Genomic DNA, 22,182 nt, shown 5'->3' on the forward strand with positions numbered 1-22,182 from the left:
TACTTTGCTAAAGTATGGAAACTACTTCCTTTGCTCCTGTAAACAAACTCGCAATACTAGCATATCTCAGAGGCGTGCGAGACACATACATCCTACGTCATCCACCCGGAACGGCTTCTGCATACGTCAGATAGCGGAAGTGTGAGAAAAGTGTTTATTATGTTTGAAATATTGATATTTATCTTACAAAAACGCATGGATTCGCTACAGGAGGCCTTTATTCATGCCCCGGAGCCGTGTGAGGCACATTTTATTACGAATGCGGACATCTTGTGGACTGTTAAACAGAAACACCCACCCACTGCAATGATAACGCTTGGAAGAGCCAGGACAATTATTAATATAACTCCGATTGGATTCATCTGAATTAAGAAAGCCATATACACCTAGGATGCCTTGAGGGTGAGTAAAACAGGCTAATTTTCATTTTTGGGTGAACTTATTTTGGGGTTAATTATAATAAAATAAAATAAAATATATAATAAAATAAAATTCATTTCATTGAGTGCCAATTACTGGGTTAAAAGGGAGTGAAATTGAATATTTAATAATACAAACCCAATAATCAGTTCCTGTTTTTGATTCTCACCATCCACTAGCTTATAAACGATATAAATCATGTATCATATACAAATACATAAATGATCAGGAATGATTCAACCAGCTTAAATGTTAGAGACAAGGCAAGGCAAGGAAGGCAAGCAACAAAAAAAGACAGAATACTTTGCCAACAGTAATAAAACTGGTACATCATCTCAAAATAACCAATATTCTTAGGCAAACTTTCTCAAAACTTGTTACTACATTTACCACTACAAAAAGCTACTGTACTACAGTAACACTAAAACACTCTTGCTTATCTAAGATCTTACTTCACACTTATTGCTTCACAGTGTCACACTTTAAATGCAAAGGAATCTCCATCATCATAAAAAAAAAGAACATCTTGAAGATCAAGATCTTTTCTTCAAGATGTTCTTGAAACATCTTGAAGAAATGAAAAAGAAAATCAGTTATTTTAAAATAAATTGCTTATTCGAGGCAGATTTCTTTCCTCCTTGTAAACCCCATCCTCCTCCTCTTAAGGAAGTTTTCCTTATTATAAGAGTATCAGATTTCAGTGACTTTCAGGGGTAAATTTGTTTTTAAAGGTGCTGCACAAATACAAATGGATAGACTTGAACTAAATTGAGTTAGAGAGCAGGCAGCTGCTCTGAGGAGGGCAGAGATATGAGAGAGTGGTTTCCTGTATGGACACACACACACACCACAAATACACACCACACAAACACACACTTCTGATAAGAGCACGACCGTTTTAAATCCTGGACAACTCAGCAAATATTTATTTCTAAATGACAGAAACTATGAATCAACTCACCTCTCTGACCATATTCACAACAGTAGCACTGGCAGTAGTACTGCAACATTGTACTTAGCATTTTGATATTGTACCACTATGTCCAAATTCACTTTGGAGGTTTTAAGAATGATCACTGTGTCAGTTACATCTTCTAAAGACTTGAACTATGAAGAGGTGCGAAGGAAGTTTTTACAGAAAAAATAACCTCTTCAGATTTTGAATACACACAGGGTTTATATTTGTCCTCGCCATCCTTTCATCTGGACTGAGATTTCAAACAGCTACTAGTGATAGTAGAAACTTTGCATGGCAGTGGGCCTATGGTAATTGGTATAATTAAATATAATTGGTGCCTATTAAAGGTCCAATGTAATAGCCGGATGTATTGATGCAGATAAATCCTCAACTCTCAAGAAATCAGAGAGAAAAAGCTAAATCATTTATAGTAATGTATACAAATACATTTACATATTTATACATTTAATTAATAATTCCCTGCAATTGTACATTTAGTATACTAAACTGGTATACTAAAAGTCTGCTAAATTAGAACTACTATTAATTTTGTACTTAATGCACTTTGCAGAAGTAGTGCTGAAGTCCAACTATATATACTCATATATATTTTATATACTGATATATATATATATATATATATATATATATACATACAGTATCTCACAGAAGTGAGTACACCGCTCACATTTTTGTAAATATTTTATTATATCTTTTCATGTGACAACACTGAGGAAATGACACTTTGCTACAATGTAAAGTAGACAGTGTACAGCTTGTATAACAGTGTAAATTGCTGTCCCCTCAAAATAACTCAACACACAGCCATTAATGTCTAAACCGCTGGCCACAAAAGTGAGTACACCCTAAGTGAAAATGTCCAAATTGGGCCCAAAGTGTCAATATTTTGTGTGGCCACAATTATTTTCCAGCACTGCCTTAACCCTCTTGGGCAATGGAGTTCACCAGAGCTTCACAGGTTGCCACTGGAGTCCTCTTCCACTCCTCCATGACGATATCACGGAGCTGGTGGATGTTAGAGACCTTGCGCTCCTCCACCTTCCATTTGAGGATGCCCCACAGATGCTCAATAGGGTTTAGGTCTGGAGACATGCTTAGCCAGTCCATCACCTTTACCCTCAACTTCTTTAGCAAGGCAATGGTCGTCTTGGAGGTGTGTTAGGGGTCGTTATCATGTTGGAATACTAGCCTGCGGCCCAGTCTCTACTTCAGTATGTCACAGTACATGTTGGCATTCATGGTTCCCTCAATGAACTGTAGTTCCCTAGTGCCGGCAGCACTTATGCAGCCTCAGACCATGACACTCCCACACACTTGTCTTTGTACTCCTCACCTGGTTGCCACACACGCTTGAACCAAATCACACCATCTAAACCAAATAAGTTTATCTTGGTCTCATCAGACCACAGGACATGGTTCCAGTAATCCATGTCCTTAGTCTGCTTGTCTTCAGCAAACTGTTTGCGGGCTTTCTTGTGCATCATCTTTAGAAGAGGATTCCTTCTGGGACGACAGCCATGCAGACCAATTTGATGCAGTGTGCGGCGTATGGTCTGAACACTGGCAGGCTGACCCCCCCACCCCTTCAACCTCTGCAGCAATGCTGGAGAGGAAATAGACACTCATACGTCTATTTCCCAAACACAACCTCTGGATATGATGCTGAGCACGTGCACTCAACTTCTTTGGTCGACCATGGCGAGGCCTTTTCTGAGTGGAACCTGTCCTGTTAGACCGCTGTATGGTCTTGGCCACTGTGCTGCAGCTCAGTTTCAGGGTCTTGGCAATCTTCTTATAGCCTAGGCCATCTTTATGTAGAGCAACAATTTTTTCAGATCCTCAGAGAGTGCACCATGAGGTGCCATGTTGAACTTCCAGTGACCAGTATGTGAGAGTGAGAGCGATAACACCAAATTTAACACCCGCTCTCCATTCACACCTGAGACCTTGTAACACTAACGAGTCACAAGACACCGGAGGAGAGAAAATGGCTAATTGGGCCCAATTTGGACATTTTCACTTAGGGGTGTACTCACTTTTGTGGCCAGCGGTTTAGACATTAATGGCTGTGTGTTGAGTTATTTTGAGGGGACAGCAAATTTACACTGTTATACAAGCTGTACACTCACTACTTTACACTGTAGCAAAGTGTCATTTCTTCAGTGTAGGCACATGAAAAGATTTAATAAAATATTTACAAAAATGTGAGGGGTGTACTCACTTCTGTGAGACACTGTATATATGTAAGATATACTGAAGTATATTCGATTGTGCAAAAGTGGAACTATTGCAAGTATACTTTAGGTACACTTTAAATATCTTGCATTTAAGACTGATATTATTCAAAGATCAAACAATCTTCACCATTAATGACAATAAAACACATTTTAGGCTTAATATTAAGAAATGTACATTGTGCACAAGCAGTACTCCAAAAAAAAGCTTAATAATTTTTTATATCAGTAAATCTGGAGCGATATGTCAGTAAGTATGTTAAAAGGATACTCCACTCCAAAATGAAAATTTTTACATTAATCACATACCCCCCCCCCCCCCATGTCGTTCCAAACCTGTAAAAGCTTCGTTCAGATTGAACCACTGATGGCAGATGGTCTATTTTGACAATGTTTTTTATATTTTTATGGACCTTGACAGTGCAATTTACTATGCAGTCAATGGGACAGTCACAAGCCTCCCGGTTTTCATCCAAAATATCTTAAATTGTGTTCCGAGGATGAACAAAGCTTTTACGGGTTTGGAACGACATGGGGGGGGTAAGTGAATATTGACAAGATTTTCATTTTGGGGTGGAGTATCCCTTTAATAGATGTGAACTATCCTTCGTATGAAATGAATGTACTTTAAATACATATATTACTTTTTACTAGGGTCACGAAGGCTTAATTTATATTTGATCAAAAAGATAATAAAAAACTGTAATATTGTGTAATATTTTTCAAATTTTAATTCATTTTAAAATGTAATTTATTCATGGCAAAGGTGAATTTTTAACAGCCATTACTCCAGGCTTCAGTATCACAGAAAAATCATGCTAATATTCTGATTTGGTGCTTAATAAACATTTCTTCTTTTCATAATTTGTTTTGATAAAGAAAGTTCAAAAGAAAACAATTTAATTGAAATGGAAATCGTTTGTAAGATTATAAATGTTTTAATGTCACTTTTGATCAATTTAATGGTAGCTGAATAAAAGTATTAATTGCTTACTGACCTCAAACTATATGTATATGTCAACATAGACAACCAACAGATAAGGGGGCAGATGGTTACTGATAAACAGCATGTGAAATGTATTGTGTCCAATAATGAGTTAAGCAGATCTGCGGGTCTCTCCCTGGGCAATTCATAAATACAGAGCGTTTTCTCAACTGTTTTGCAGACTATTGCACATCTGTACAATAACTTTGGTCTCAAACTTCCTTCATCTCCCCACACACAAACAGGGTTTTAAATAGCCCCCGTCTCCAGTTTCTCCCCTGATCACTGGTATCCTGACAGAGGATGGTGTCTGGGACTTTAGCTTTGTTATCCTTTGCTCTAATGTATGTTCCTTTGATGCAGGAAAGAGGAGAGTGAAAACAAGGTAAGCGTAACCCATGTGAAATCCCTTTAGGACAACAAACTATGAAAACATATCAAACACACAATCATGCCACCCAAAGCTTATAGTGAGAAAAAGAACAAAGCATCTACAAGGTATGTGTTATTTGTGAAGTGAGGTCATTTCCTGAAAACTCAAATGCTGCTAACTTCCGAGGCAGCTGTGAAGTCAGGCGAAAGTTCAATACAAATGTTACACCTCGTTACAGATAAGGCCAATGATTTAAACTAAAATCTGAAACTGAAAATGGAAAGAAAAGTGCTTTCCATTCCCAACAGTCCTCACAGTGGGACTGGAAAAAGGGTTTTCTTTATGAACATATTTTAAAATGTCCTACATTTCATAGCTGAGACAGCCTGAGATACTGCCAAAACATGACATTTATGAAGCGGAACAACCGACAGATAAAAATGACGATATGACGCAGAATTTATAAGCAAACTGAGTTCTCAAAACTCCTGCATGCTTTCTCCATGCCATGTAACTACAACGTTTTTCAGAACCAGTATCTCTGAAAGTTAAAAATATAATCTGAAGTACATGAAAGTTAAAAGATGTAGGATATATTTCTTACTCATTACTCTTAAAAATAAAGGTTCTTTATTAGCATAGATGGTTTCATGATCATTCATCTTAAATATTTATTGAAACTTTTCGTTTCACAGAAGGTTCTTAGGGGGAAAGGTTCTTTAGATCAATGGTATTCAAACTTTTTTAAGAGTGATATATATATATATATATAGTGATATATATAAGAATCAAATCACTCATTGTGAAACTTTGCAGCATGTATGCCACATTGGTCCTCTTAGCAGCATAAAAAACAAAACTTTCATTCTAATTTTGAATGCACTATTAGCCAAGAAAGTGCGCTCCCTTAATCACTGAAAGACTGTCACTCATTTCACTTTATTGCAATCTCAGCAAATTCCGCTATAATCCATGAATCTCTCTCTACACGGCACAATTAATCTCTTATTTACATCGCGTCTACGATTTGTTCATTTTAACCAGAGGACTCATTTGAGCTGTGAGTGGATTCTGACTAACTGGAACGCCTCTGATTGGCCGTTGCATTCCAAAAATAAACAGATATGTCTGCGATTGGCTACAATGTTCAACACTACTAAAACAGAGCGAAAACACAAATACACATTGGATTCTGCCATGAGGTGGCTGCCGCTTACTTTAGTTTTGTTGTTTGTGTTTATTTAGTTATTAAAGTTAAGCTTGCCAGTTCCCGATTCCTTCTTCCCTTACTCTTGAACTTTGTTACATACACACACATATATATATATTTCCCTTGAATCTTCTGGCACCCCAGTTTTTAAGATTCGCGACCCAGGGTTTGAAAACCGCAGCTTTAGATTATTAAAATGTTCTTTACACTATGGTGTTAAATGGTTGTTTTAAGAACTGATCACTGAAAAGTTCTTTGGGGAACCCAAAAGGGTTCTTTGGCATTGCTGCGAAAACTTACTTTTGGAACCTTTTCTCAAATACTGTAGCTTGCAATATAGTTTTAGAAGCCAACTAATTACGCTTTACTGTCTTGTTTTACTGCACTTTGCAATGTTTTACTGGTGACACCACTTGTTTAACTCTTATTGATGTTGAGTTATAAGTCCAGTGGTTCAGATGGCCAGCTGAGAAGGGCCTGCTTTTCCCATCACCTCTTGGCCTGCAGAAGAAATCTGTAGCCTGAAACGCCCAACGAGGGAGACAGGCAGCTCCATAACTAACATATCAGACAGGAATGCTCTCTTTCCCTCTCTCCATTGTCCCTCCAGTCCAAACTGAAAAATAGCATGTGGTTCAGCAAATGTGAGAATTTTTTGGAGGAGCTACATTATTCTGTCAGTGTGGGTTTATGAGGGAGGTTGTTTTGATCCTAAATAGTTTTAAATCCAAAATGTTATGTGGCAAGTTGATCACTCAAGTCTGAGGCCACATTGAAAATCTGGGATACAAAATCTGATTTAAACACAGAATGTATGAAGCATTAGGATTGTGATGTAAAATTAAGTAAAAATAATTATCTAAACAAATTTGTGACACTGGTCTTATGAACTTCATTGTACAGACAGTCAGATGTTCTTCCGCTGAAACTCAAGATGTTCTTTAGATCTTCTCAGATCATGCTGTACAACATGATCATCAACTTGTGGAGTACACGCAGCTTGAGTCCTGCTGTCATTAATGCAGGAGACAAAAATTTCTCCCATTCACTCAAATTGTTATGCTGATAATATAATTTTTAAGTTTGGACTCAGTTGTGAGAAGCAGAGGTGGTCCTCCAACATCTGACACATGGATCATTCTGTTACGTAACTCCCACAAGCCAAAGACGAGATACTGAAAGGATGAGAAGCAGCTCTCCAACATTACTGTCAGTTCAGGATAAGGCGTGATAGAGTGACACATATGTCAGTGTGTGACTAGAATCATGAAATTAATCTGTGAGGGTGTGGGTCAGAGGCTTAAACTGCCTCTCAGCGTTGAGCTGTTCTTCTCTGGAGGTTTGGGATGAGGTCCCGGAATGAAGCTCTCTTTCCTCCCATGCCTCATCAAACTGATTCACTGACTGATACTCCTCCCAACAGCAGAAACACACCCAAAGACACATTTTTCAAAACCTCTTGTCCCGCTCTGTATGTGCTGTTTATGATTTTCACCTGGTGGATGATAACACTCTTTTAGATTTACACTGAAGGACGGACCTCAGCCAAAACGCCATAAAGATGTGGGTGGGCTCTTTGGACATATAAGTAACCACTAATAAGAAGAGCAATAAGTAACCGCTTGCAACATCCTAGCAAACACCCAGAACACCCTAACAAACACCTAACTTACCCTAGCAACCATTTACAACACCTTACCAACCACTCTTAAAACCACCTAAACCACCTAAGCAACCACCTAGAACACCTTACCAACCACCAAGCAACACCCTTGCAAACACCCTAAAAACCACATAAAACACCCTAGCAACTACCTAGAACACTTTACCAACCGTCTACACCCTTAAGCAACACCATAGCAAACACATAGTACATCTTTAAAAAAAAAACTTAAACACCCTAGCAATCACCTAGAAACAGCCTAGCAATCACCCAAAATCACCCTAGCAACCACCTGAAACCCATTAGTAACCACATAGCAACATTAGGTGGCTGAAAAGCACCATTGACTTTTCAAATCTTTTCATCCAGATTTGCACAATTATGTTCTAATACCAGCTGCTGGCATTAAAAAGGCAAGAGGACAAGGAACAGAGAATGATTGTGTCACTTGATTCCTTTCAGAGGAATTTGCCCAAGTTGAATAGGACACCTCAGCAAGGTGCCATAATACTTCAGTGGGCACAGATGGCAGCTTAAAACTGTGCTGAGACCATCAGAACACAAGATTTGCTTGAGGTAGTGCCATCAATGAACAGCATGATATATGTACACTGATAATCTTCTTCTGACCAAACCAGCTTCAAAATAAGAATTTTATTTGAAAATAATCAGTAAATGTGATGACTAAACAGCAACACAAACTGGATTCCAACTGCATGTCATCAGCGTTTATTAATCTGTTAATCTGGTGAACATAAATCATAGTTTACAAACACTCTCAAGTTTTAATATAGTGGTACTGTGGTCTTTAGTACTAATGAATTAACTTTTTATTATGGGATGTCATTTTAAATGTAAAATTACCTGGACAAACAAAATGATGCATTGACTTGAAGTATATCAAACTTTTTATTACAGACTCAAGGTCCAGATTTAAAAAAGACAATAAACAACATATACAACTCATAGGATCCATCACAGACATAAAGAGTTACAAAATACAGCAATACCAGTGTCTCCACAGCTTTGAATGTTACCGTGTAGTACTAACCCCTATATTTGATAAACCCACAATATTCAAAGTTTTAGAAGCATTAAGCCGACAGATAAATCTATACATAAGATTTCGTAACAGTGCTTTAAAAGTGATTACTCTTGCACTTACAAACATTTCACTTCCATCTAGGTCTCCTTAGTAAGATTCTCATTGCATCATTATAAGCTACTTGCTGCTTCTGTAGACTAGATGCTGTGTAGTTACACCACATATGAGCAGTATAAAGTGTTGCACAATATGCTTTAAAAAGTAACACCTTCACCTCATCTGAACAGACACTAAACTTACGTAAAAGTGTATTCGCCTGCATATACATCATACGGTGTTGCCTTTCAATATCCTCATCATCTGTCATGCGTTCAGTAATAAAATGTCCAAGGTATTTTACTTTCGCACACACAGAAAAACTAGAAAATTTATATTTTTATCCTCCTTAGTTCTGCAAATCATAGCCACACTCTTATCAGGATTATATAACATGATTATGCATCTGCAAAAATAACTATACATGTATTAAATAATATAATAATAAAAACAGTGAAAGTACTGTATGTTTTATTCTTTTAGTTTATTTCTTCCACAGAATAAAAATATAAAAAATGCATTTGTGACTTTCTAATTTGGAGTTTAATTCTGTTTTTTTATTCAAAATTCACAGTTCACAGTTTATATCTCCGAATTTAGACTTTTTCTTCTTGCAATTGCAAGCTTAGATCTCACAGTTTTTACGTTTTTCTAATAATTTTGAGTTTACACCTCTCAATTCTGACTTTTTTTCTCAAAATTCTGTTTATATCTCACAATTTTTACTTTTTTTTTGGTAATTCTGATTTTATATCTTGCTTTTTCTTTTTTTTTTCTTCTTCTTTTTTGGTGGTTTGTCTGTTTCCATCATGGAATAAAAAAAATTAAAAGACTATTGTGACTTTTTATCTCATAATTCTGACTTTTTTCTCACAGTTTGTGAGTTTATGCCTTACATTCCTGACTTTTCTTTTCATTATTGCAAGTTTATATCTCGCAATTGTGAGTTCTGACTTTTTTTTCTCAATTCTCGCAATTCTGAGTTAATTCTTAGTTTATATCTCGGAAATCAGGTTTTTCCTCGCAACTCTTAGCTTATATCTCAAAAGATTTTTCACTCAGACTTGTGAGAATAACTAAGAATTAACTTTTTTTATGTGATGGTGGAAATAAACTTATAGACTATATATATATAGCTCATAAACTATGTCCTTTACATTTATATGCAGCATATGGGTCACTTTATAGCATATGAAGGAGAGTCCAGAGCACATCAGGCCCCTCTCAGCTAAATCAATCTTAGTGCCAAAAACCCATGACATCATTTAGGAGTTTAGCGGAGGAGGGAGTGGTGAATAGCGCATCATAATTAAGGACACATTCTGTTGCAGCGTTTATATGCTGGAGCTGTTTAGATTTTTACCATCTGTTACGTCAGCCCACACCCCTATACTGCTTTATGTCTATTCTTTATGTTTTTGTCTACATGATGACTGTTTAATGGCATGTAATTAACTGTTATGGGACAAAAAGCAAATGTAATCAAACATGCAGCGTTCTAACGATAGCACAAACCCTGGAGTGATCTGAGTCCTCATTTAACCTGTTTGTGTATACATTGGACAGCGCTGAGCAAATACATGCCAGGGCCCCAAAAAAAAACCAAGAGGACGTGGCAAATAACTGGAGTTTTTGGAGCACAAGGACAGTATTCACTCCAAGACTGAAGCTCTTTCTGTTTCAGTTTATAATCCAGAGTCTTATTCTGCTAATAGTTTACCATCTGAACCACACAAACGTAATGTCACAATGTCAGCTATTATAATTAGTTCTTTGATCATAATAAAACACAATTTATCTGTCCACCTGTATTAGGTGTCCTTAATATCACTGCAACTGGGGACATTATAATTCCTATAACTACTATGGTGCAATTTATTAAATTACACTCCCATAAAATGCACTTTTCTTATAAACCAAAGCTTCCATGCAAGAACTATAACATATGCAGAATTTAGACAATGCAGCCTTTTAATCCGGCATTCATATTACTTTAAGTCAGCAAATGGGAGTACAATTTCAGCTGAAAAGACTGAACAATAAAGAGAAGTGAATGTTGGAATGAGTTTCCACTCTGGTCCAATACTTCCTGTTCACTGCTGGCCAGATGAATTAAGAGCAAAACAATCCCCATTCTGCAGGAACAGCTGTGCTCCCCATCAGGGGAAGGAAACCCATTCTCTGCAGAATATGCGCTCAGAATGTGTGACATTCCAGTGAAATCACATACACGCTTTAATGCGTTCACAAATGCAGTATATCAGAGATTCTGAGAGTGCTACAAAAGAGTGGTGGAATGCATAACTGAATATGTAAATCTTTGGTAAAAAGGAAATTGTGGTAATACTTTCATTATGGTCTCCATGTTACACACATTAGAAGGTCCCACTTTATATCTTTATCTACAATATTTAATTGTTAGGTACAATATGTTTATTGTGTTCATACTATATTGCAAAACACTTGTGATGCTATTAAAGTGGGATACAGCTTAGGTTAGGCAAAGGTTTCATGTAGGTTATGTTTTAAGGGTGGGTTAAGGTAGGGTCAACAGTGCAATCATGGATGTGATTAGAGAAATGTATCACAAATGTAATTACTTGCAGGTATTGCAAATGCAATGCAAAAACGTGTACAGGTATGTACACAATAACTGCACAGTATCAAAAGATTGATTTAAATGTTAGTCATATGGTTAAAGACACAATATAAAGTTACTACCCAAGATGTGGATGAGTTTTTTTCTTCATTGGAACAGATTTGAAGAAGTTTAGCATTGCATCACTTGCTCACCAATGGATCCTCTGCAGTGAATGGGTGCCATCAGAATAACAGCTGATAAAAACATCACAATAATCCACAAGTAATCCACATGACTCCAATCCATCAGTTAACGCCTTGTGAAGAGAAAAACTGCATTTATATAAGAAACAAATCCATCATTAAGGAATTTTAACTCGAAACCATTGCGTCTGACCAAAATACATGATCATAACTCCTCAGTGAAACAGTTCATCTGTTGTCTTCTCACATCAAGATCCACCAACTTTTTCACACGAGAAAGCAATATTATGGCTACAGGACTCTATATTTTAGCCAGATGCAACAGTTTGATATTAAAACGTTAAAGATGTTAATGATGGATTTGTTTATTAAATGCATGCAGCTTTTCTCCTCACAAGATAAATTGTGGATGTCTGGAGACAGTTTAAATCAGCTGTTTGGACTGTGATGGCACCCATTCGCAGAGGATCCACTGATAAACAAGTGATGTAATGCAAAATTTCTCCAATTCCTTCCAAAGAAACAAACTCAACTACACCTTGGATTTCCTGAGGGTGAGCAAATTTTCAGGAAATATACATTTTTGGATGAACTATTGCTAGCCTGTGACATTACAACAAGGTCCACAAAATAATAATAAAGTACATTTTATTGCTCAGTATTTAGAAATGCACAGCAGAGTCACAATGTAAGTGACATTCATTATTAAACTGAGCTATTGCATGATATTGAGCTGCCAGTGTGGCTTGAGGTGAGGTTAAAGGTGTTGGTGGGAGTTTGGGTGGGTGTGTGCACTCTGCATCAAACTGTATAACGAACTGATGACATTTCCTGCACTACACATTTGTCAAACGCATGTCTGATGTGTTTTAGTAAAGTTATTATTATTAGTTAAGGTTATTTTTGAATTCAATAAGCCTACCTACAATAACTGATAGGCTATAGCCAAATGATAGATTAATTTAGTGTTTAGACGCTGAATTTTACTTAAAAAATAGGCTAATGCAGGAAATTTGGAGAAAAGAAAAACAGAAGAGTAGGCAACACGAGAAAAACAAAATCCCATTCAATTACACGCTACTTATTTCAAGATTAGACATAAGAAAGCCGCAATAGACTTGTCCATAGACTTTCTAGTACTAGATGGAAACCCGTTTACCTCGTATGTAGTTTATTTTACTCTCGTCCAACAGACTGGATGAGGATGCTCCCATTGTGCAGCGTGGTTTGTCGCGGCGGTCCCGAGCGGAGGGTTTTTTCCGGTTAGTCCGATCCGGTTTTGAAGCGCAGCGCCTATTTTGACTGTCAGATAAAGACGAGCGCAAATAAAGTGTGACTCGAGCATCTCAAACTTCCTCAAACTGCAGCAGCGCCGCCCGCTCATCCTCTCAGCTCCGTCAACATCCGACCAGCAGATCTGGACATTAATACAGCATTGTTTAGACGTTGGACTGCTTTGTTTGTTTGCTTATTGATGTATTTGCAAATATTTTCAATATATCTAAAAAAAAAAAAACAGTATAGGCCTATTAAGATACGGCATACAATGGTTCATTCGAAAAAAAATATTGGAAAGTGCAAAAGGAAGAAAATAAACGGGGCGCGATTTGTTTTACAGTCTATGTTTGGAATTACTCATAATAATAAAAAATAACAAGATGCGCGCAAAGAAGACGAAGTTTTACACATGTTGTGTGTGTGTTGTTATTCTGAACAAATCCTATTAATTAATTAATTAAGAAAGAAAAGAGATAAAGTTATAAAGGAATGTGTAATGCGAAAGGTTTATGTCATTACTCTACTCCCCCCTAGAGGCACACTTTGCATGGGCGTTACCAAAGTCCCTTTTGGTGTAGGTTATGGATAAAAATGCTAATATATTATGCTAATTAAAATAAATAAAAATGCTAAAAATGAAATATGTTATACTAAGTTATAATTATGTGATAAAAAAAAAACTTGCGTTGTCTTATGTGGGGGTTTTCTTACACAAAACACAGCAAAACATGGATATGAAATCACATAAATATGAACAAATCAACTCATGATTTAAGCTCCTCATTTCATAATTATGATTTAGGCTATATCATATTTAAATTTTTATCATACATTTTTTGACTGGTAATTAGTTTTTATGCCATACATCGTTTGGCCAGTCACAGATACCATGCGGACAATTTTTTTTTTTTTACGTATCTTGCTCTGTCGAGCAGCAGAAATGATTTTATGTAGACCATTATGTGTCAACACCATGCTTTTCCAATGAGGGGGGATCGTTTTCCCCCACGCCGACTCCGCCCACACAGCTATGACGCGACACCGACCGAGTGCCAGCATAGAATTACTAAGAATTATTATTTTTTATTATTTTTTCTCTCTCTCTCTGGCAGCTAATGTTAATTTGATCATGTGAATATTTAATACCTCTTGTTCATGTGGCATTGAATCAATAAAGCATTAAAAAACATGACTAAGAATTACTTAAAATTACTAAGTCTATGTTTTTCCAGTTTTTAAAAATATTATCATACATATATTAGCTTGTAACATTTCAATTGCTGTCAAATTTATAAAGAAAAAGGTCAGAACATAAAAAATGTTATACATGTCATTTTGCACACGAAAGGGTTAACAAATATGGTGTTAACTGTTTACAACTGACTCACTTGTTAAAAAACCCCCACATTTCCCAGAGTTTATTTCGGCCCACTGAATCCGCCATATTGAGCGCTGCAGAACGCGCTGGCAGGGACAGAGTGCTCATAACATTGAGATGTGAGTATGTAAACAGCTGCGGTTTTGCGGAAATATATGCTTTCTGGTTATCGATGTTGATGTTTTCATTAGCGCGAGAGGTACTATATGTCACTATCTTGTCGACAATGTCTTCATAATTGGTTTAGTGGAACCTGTAAATACAGCATCTGGATTAGCAGAGAGAGTTAGCCGTTAGCTCTACGTTTTCATGACAGCGCAGGAGATAAAAACCTTTCCGCCTTATTTTTTTCTTTAACGTTTATTTTGTTTTGGGATTTTTAATATCTGTCGGTTGCTGGAGAGCAGGCACAGTCATGTATTTGACGCTTGGTACGTGTAGGCAGATCCTTTCTGTATTCATTGACACAAAGAGTTAGAAGTGCCTTCAGGAGCTAATTTTAGCCTGCTAGCTCCGTGACTGCCGGGTTAGACGGATTAATCGCTTATTATATCGTATTGAGATAAAAAAAAAAAAACTGCAGAGCTGATGATTATTTAAACCGGGATAGAGTTTAGTGGACTAAATAACGTGGCGTCGCTCAGTTTAAACCTGCGTCAACAGACCATAACATCCCTCAGATGTCAGATGATCATAATGAATCTCAGGTGTCCCTGTCCTAATCAATGATATTTGAAAATTAAGTTTTGTGTAAATCCTAAATAGAAAATATTAAATCATGAATGACTTTTGATTTCAAACACTATTGTTGTTTTGTTTTGATTTAGTATCTCACCAAAACCTGTAGCTCTTATAGTAGATTTTGAAATCCTGCTATTGAGTTCCTGCACATCATGTCAATATTTTTCTCTTTGGCTGTTTTTCCTCAGAGGTGAAGGACACACGGTGTATAAAGATGACACAAACGGTCCAGACGAATGGGATTCAACCCCTCAGTAAGACCTGGGAGCTTAGTCTCTATGAATTACAGAGAACTCCACAGGTAAGAAAATTCATTCACCAGTTATTGCGCACAGCTGGTACGTTCAGGTTTTTCCAAGTGCCATTCTGACTGTATCTTAGTGAAACCCAATCAAGAGATGGTTTTGGGATATGTAGTAGGACTGAGCGGTTTTGGAAAATAATCTAATTGCGATTTTATTTTTTTAACAATATTGCGGTTGTGATTTAATATGCAATTATTTTCAAAGCTCTTTATGTTCTGTATTATTCAACAAAAACAAGCAATAAATCATTGTATAGTATGACCAACACAATATTAGATAGATTAAACATAAATGTTCTTTTCTGTAGGCCAGGCCTATATGTTACGATGAAATTAGGTGATGCATGAATTGATATGATTTAATTTTTATCTAACAACTACAATCACAGTAGTATATTGACTGATTTGTTGAGCTTCCAGCCACGTAAGCATGTAGACTAATAATTATGACAACATAAAGCACTGATAAATAAGCCTGGTGTAAACATTATTATCAAAGTCAGTAACAAATCACACAAACTAAAGTAGATTGCAGAAACATAAAAACAAATCTGTTGCTTTACAAATCTTGTTGCTGGACTTGGCAACACTGTAGCATGCCAACTTGATGCTTCCTCTGAAGACTGCTTAGATGTGTTTGACTTGAAGCAGTGCTGCTTAGACCGATCAAAGTACTTCATTAAAGTACCACGAGAGCTATAAGAGAGCGGACATCTCCTTGTGTTTTCTCTCGCTGTACTTTGATGTCATACATGATCGATCTTCAAGTCGAACACACCTCTTTACTCTCGCGTGTCACGTGACGGATTGTAATCGCAGCGTCTGCGGTTGAAAATTGCGTTTTTTCATATCGCGATATTATTGCAAATGCAATTAATCGTTCAGCCCTAATATGTAGTTTAGTTTTAGACCCTCAATGCAGCTTCTCTGGTGTTGTGCTCCTCTAGGAGGCCATCACAGATGGTCTGGAGATCGCCGTGTCCCCGCGCAGCTTGCACAGTGAGCTCATGTGTCCCATCTGCCTGGACATGCTGAAGAACACCATGACCACCAAGGAGTGCCTGCACCGCTTCTGTGCCGACTGCATCATCACTGCGCTCAGATCGGGGTGAGTTTGGGTTATATGTAGGGTTTATTGTATTCAGATTTATATTATACTGTACATTTTCTTTGAGACGTGAAAAATACATGATCGTATAAGTGGATTGTTTTATGTGTGTATTTTCCATGTGTTGTATTAAAGCTGCAGTCTAACTTTTTTTGGTTAAAAATGATCTGAAATCAATTTTTGAGCAATTACATAACCAGCGAGCATTCAAAACTATTGCCTTACTTTAGCCCGATTCACAACGCTTATTAAGCTTATGATAATGTTTTCTAATTTGAATGGTACTGGTAGGAATTCACGGGAAATTTGAGCATGCCGCCGCGTCATTACGTCACATCTGTAAACATAAAGAAGGAGTCCCGGCATATGAGGATGCTGCAGGTGGTGGATCATTTATAGCCTTTTCTCACAGCAGCTGGAATAATTAAATTTATCTTTTTGATGGCGAATTGTAATCCAGAAAGGATTGTGTTTATGAAGCACATGTAAGTGACTGAAATTAGATTATATTCCAGTTTTAAATGTGCTTCTGATTACAGATAGCCTGCATGGGATTACACAAGTTTTGTATTTTAATCAGAACCAGTTCTAAGGAAGAATAATTTGCTTTTTCGGTTAAAAGAATTTCTTTATGAAATTCGAATGGTATGACAATTAGATTAGACTGTACAGAAATTGAAATCTACATGTAATGCTAATATACACTACATACAGTCACGCAATGCTGATGCTGTTAACATTAACAATTTGAGAACAAAATATGACAATAATAATATGCATGGTTTGATGTGATAAGAACTAACCGATCATTACACTTAATCAGCATTGGTAGCGCGATTTATTGTAATGCTTTTTTCCTCAGTTGGGCAGAACAAACGTGGCAGACTTGTTACTTACTTGGTCAGATGACAATATCCAGTGAAAATTCTTATTTGGGTCATACTTTCAAGACGTAGGCTAGAATCTGTGATTCCTAAGTACAGTATCCACACCGGTGCGGTGACTGACAGCCACACATACTCCTCAAACATTAGATTCATCCGTGCTGGAGCCGTGCCGATGCACAACCCACATAAAGAAAATAATTACTCAAATAACTGCAATTGCAGGTTTCAAACAGAGATGGCGCCAAAGAGGCAAAACTTACGGACTGCAGCTTTAAAGTTATGAAGTAAAATTAAAATAATAAAAAAAACACATTTGATAGAATATTGCAGTGTATATTATACATAATTTATTTGTGCACAATATTATTATTATTTTTCAAGTACTCCTAATCGACAGTTCCGAGCATTCTGAGTTTGAATACAGGCTCAAGGCCCTTTCCCGATCCTGCCCACCTCTCTCCCACTTTGCTTCCTGTCATCTCTATACTGTCCTTAAAAATAAAGGCAAAAACACCCAAAAAAATATTTTCTTTTTTTCCCTCATTTGAGAAGTTTAATTTCAGTTCCATGCCAATTTTAAATTTCTCTGCTTCACAGGAATAAGGAGTGTCCAACGTGCAGGAAGAAGCTGGTGTCCAAGCGCTCCCTCCGTCCAGACCCTAACTTTGATGCCCTGATCAGTAAGATCTACCCCAGCAGAGACGAGTACGAAGCCCACCAGGAGAGAGTGTTGGCCCGCATCAGCAAGCACAACAACCAGCATTCGCTCAGCCACAGTATTGAGGAGGGCCTAAAAATCCAGGCTATGAGCAGGTTAGATGTCTGATAGAAATCCATGTGGGAAAATTTTTTTTCTCATATGTGACCCCGGACCACAAAACCAGTCACAAGGGTCAATTTTTCAAAACTGGGATTTATACATCATCTGAAAGCTGAATAAATTGCTTTTCATTGATGTATGGTTTGTTACGATAGGACAATATTTGGCCAAGATACAACTATTTGAAAATCTGGAATTTGAGGGTGCAAAGAAATCAAAATATTGAGAAAATCACCTTTAAAGTTGTCCGAATGAAGTTCTTAGCAATGCATATTACTAATCAGAAATTATGTTTTGATATATTTACAGTAGGAAATTTACAAAATATCTTCATGGAACGTGATCTTTACTTAATATCCTAATGATTTTTGGCATAAAAGAAAAATCAATCATTTTGACCCATACTATTCGTTTTTGGCTATTGCTACAAATATACCCCAGCGACATAAGACTGGTTTTGTGGTCCAGGGTCACATATTTACGTTTGTGAATTCTTATTTTATTTTATTTTAGTTGTCATGTTTAGTGTTATCTCTTATCTATGACTGTCATGTGCTGAAATCAGTTGCAACTTGACAGGATATTGAATATTATGTTTTTACTCTATTGTAAGAAAATACTTGTTTTTTTTTCTTCTTCTGTTTTTGTCACTTTGTTCCCACCGTTCCTCCACCGGGGTTGTTGTAGACTGCAACGGGGGAAGAAGCACCAAATTGAAAATGGCAGCGGGGCAGAGGACAATGGGGACAGTTCACATTGCAGTAATGCATCAGTGCACAGTAACCAAGAGGCCGGACCCAGCATCAAAAGAACCAAAACCTCAGACGATTCGGGACTGGACATGGACAATGCCACAGAGAACGGAGGAGGAGAAATGGCACTGGACGGGGCCAGCGAGATTGAGTTGGTGTTCCGCCCTCACCCGACTCTGATGGAGAAAGAAGACGCCGTGCAGACAAGGTGAGCCGGTTCTGTTTTAATTAGTTTTGCTTAACTAATTTATCATCACTTTAGCTATATGCTTTAAACACGTTTCATTTTAGTCTAAATTTAAATGTGGAATTTGTTACCAGGTTCATTAAGACTTCGGGGAATGCCACAGTGGACCACCTCTCCAAATACTTGGCTGTCAGATTGGCTTTGGAGGAAATGCGCAAGAACGGAGAGGCAAGCCCCATCAACGTAGAGGCAGCCAGCGAAAAACAGTACACCATCTACATCCCTACAGCAAACAACCAGTTCACAGTAAGTTTGGTGTCACTTCATCTAAGTCATGGGGAAGTCGTGGCCTAATGGTTAGAGAGTCGGACTTGTAATCCAAAGGTTGCGGGTTCGAGTCTCCGGCCGGCAGGAATTGTAGGTGGGGGGAGTGAATGTCCAGCGCTCTCTCCACCCTCAATACCACGACTGAGGTGCCCTTGAGCAAGTACCGAACCCCCAACTGCTCCCCGGGCGCTACTGTGTGTGCACGTTGGATGGGTTAAATGCAGAGCACGAATTCTGAGTATGGGTCACCATACTTGGATGAATGTCACTTCACTTTTTTTTTATTATTTTTTTTTTTTTTTATCTAGGGCTGCACGATATGGTCAAACAATCATATTCTATCATTTGGACAAGGATTGTGATATGATAAATATTTAACATCTCATACTTCTACTTGGATGTCACACCAAAATCCCTTTCAAGGAAAGTCTCTTCACTCGGCGGCCATATTTGCAATGCCTCCAGGTGGCTCAAATAAGACCAAGTCCCTTCTAAATGAATGGGGGAGGCCTGAACTCTCAAAAACTGCTCGCTAAACTCGCAATTAAATTACATATTTCAAATCGGCAACAAAATCTGAAATGAACTGCCTCATGAATGTTGTCTTATGCTCAAATAGCTTTAAAAAAGCGTATTTTTCAGGCTTGACCATCCAATGCGCATTGTGCAGTTATATCGCGCTTATGACTGCGCATACGCATTGGCTGGTCTAGCCACAGGTTTCTATGGGAACTGGAGCTTCTAAGGGCCGCTGCAGTGACTTTACCAATCAGTGATTGGCTCTTTCATTTAGAAGATGGGACTATTTTGCCATATTGCGCGTTGCAGTTTCTGCCATTCATAATTATATGAGTGAACCGTCTTTGTATTTCTGTAGTCTTGGGTCATACCAATTGCCAATTTTGCATTGCTTTCAAGCCATAAATACTTAGATCACTTGTCAAAAGAAGGAAAACTAAAGATGTGACATCACTTAAACTAAAACTCCTATTCTTATAAACTGTCAAACATGCTTTTCTTCAATATGACAGTGTTTATTTTCCCTCACAGGTCTTGAATGGCTCTTTCTCTCTGGAGCTGGTGAGCGAGAAGTACTGGAAAGTCAACAAACCCATGGAGTTGTACTTTGCCCCAACGAAGGAGCACAAATAAATCCAGCGAGACACAAGGGTCTGAGCTGACCCAGGACAGACTGATGGTTCATCCTCTCTTCTCTCTCCCAGTTTCTTTGTCTTTCTCTCTCTGTTTCTCCTCATCTGGAATATACTGTTCTCTGGAGCCCCAGCTCCTCAATAACTGTGGCTGCTTTGATTAGTTTTTTTATTGTCTATTTGTATGGGGACAAGATCAGGGTTGATCATTGGGAATGGGGTGGGAAAGCCATGAAAGTCAAACCAGTGTGGATTAATTTTTTTTCTTCTCCCCCTTTCAGTTGACACAATCATTTCATTGTTACATGTTGAGTCCTTTTTGAGTCAAAAGGACTCGGACGTTGCCTTCAACAAGCCAGAATTTTAGTCTACAAAATGGTCAATGCATCCGTAACACCATGAGGAATTCACGCTGAGTGCTTCGTGAAAGACTCTGTCAGAAGGTGTCTTTTGTAGCCAATGGCGCTGTCCTTTAATATCAGACTTGACCAATGATGTTCGCAGAGCTGTAAGAGATTTTAAGTGCATTTTCAGATGCACCAGTCCTGTAGCAGCAACACTTGTTCACTAACATGACTGCATCTTGCCACTGTGTACCAGTACAATGTGATGGCTTAGTTCACATGACGCTGTCATGTCACTAGTCTGTACTACTGTGTTGGTCGTCAGATATTTCGGGGATTGTACATACTACATCACTTTATAGAATAACTACCTGGAAACTGTATATTGACACCATTGTTACAGTTATTACAGTACCGTTTCATAAAAACATAAGTTGGCGGTTGTACATTTGGACCCAGTTTTAATAGTTTCATAGATGCTTCATCTAAGACTTTTTAGAGCATGAAGTGCTTTTAGTTTGACATCCTTGGCATACATTTGAGTTCAGTGTTGTTGTTTGGAAAAAAAATGTATACATCGTTCTTTGTTTGGAAAATAAATAAAAAATGTATGCAAATTCCGGTGTTAAACTTTGTGTCATGCCACACAGCTTTTTAAAAAAGGTAAGTATAGTGGAGTAGCAACAACACCATTCCAGCAGATGGGGCTAGTGCTTCAGGTCATTTAAGGGTATGGTCAAGGAATAGTTTGGTCATGTTTGTCATGGTGTAAAGACATACCAGAATATACATAAGTGATTAACTTAAGAAGAAAAAGTTTACAAGTAGTTTGTACCGAATGTAAGACCAATAATTTTTTTTTTTTTAATTATGGCAAATACAATAAATAATACAATTTGATAATGAATCATTTGAATAATACAATTTGATACTATATTGTCTAAAAAAAAAACAACTAAAGGCTGAAATTTAGGCATCACAACCTTATAAAGTACAACATGATATCAAATGGATATCAATTTTGAGATTTGCAAAGGATTACATTTTACCGCTGTTTTATAGGATTTTAAAGATTAAGTGATGGTAGCATAAGTAGTCTGAATGTAAAGATAGAGG

General features: G+C 37.4%; 2 protein-coding genes across 4 annotated transcripts in view; one reads left to right on the forward strand and one right to left on the reverse strand.

Moving 5' to 3' along the window:
• Positions 1 to 13,202, reverse strand: part of LOC306845594 (protein Niban 1-like) — a 28,667-nt gene extending 15,465 nt beyond the window's left edge. Inside the window, exon 1 of the mRNA XM_079378474.1 lies at positions 12,949 to 13,202. Within this exon, the coding sequence (XP_079234600.1) occupies positions 12,949 to 13,003 (55 nt within the window). The 5' untranslated portion in view covers positions 13,004 to 13,202. The remainder of the gene's footprint in view (positions 1 to 12,948) is intronic.
• A 1,204-nt stretch (positions 13,203 to 14,406) lies between these two features.
• On the forward strand, positions 14,407 to 22,182 carry LOC306845595 (E3 ubiquitin-protein ligase RING2-like). 3 transcript variants are annotated; one of them, XM_079378476.1, is made up of 7 exons: positions 14,407 to 14,564; positions 15,375 to 15,487; positions 16,438 to 16,598; positions 18,083 to 18,298; positions 18,993 to 19,265; positions 19,379 to 19,550; positions 20,622 to 22,182. In XM_079378476.1, the coding sequence occupies exons 2-7, from the start codon at positions 15,401 to 15,403 to the stop codon at positions 20,721 to 20,723; spliced, it is 1,011 nt and encodes a 336-aa protein (XP_079234602.1). In that variant the 5' UTR covers positions 14,407 to 14,564; positions 15,375 to 15,400; the 3' UTR covers positions 20,724 to 22,182. The 3 variants fall into 3 exon arrangements, with proteins under 3 accessions (XP_079234602.1, XP_079234601.1, XP_079234603.1); XM_079378475.1 differs by having other exon boundaries at positions 14,543 to 14,876; positions 20,622 to 22,175; XM_079378477.1 differs by having other exon boundaries at positions 14,543 to 14,644; positions 20,622 to 22,175.

This window comes from Barbus barbus (assembly GCF_936440315.1).
Source record: "Barbus barbus genome assembly, chromosome: 26".
Lineage (NCBI taxonomy): Eukaryota > Metazoa > Chordata > Actinopteri > Cypriniformes > Cyprinidae > Barbus > Barbus barbus.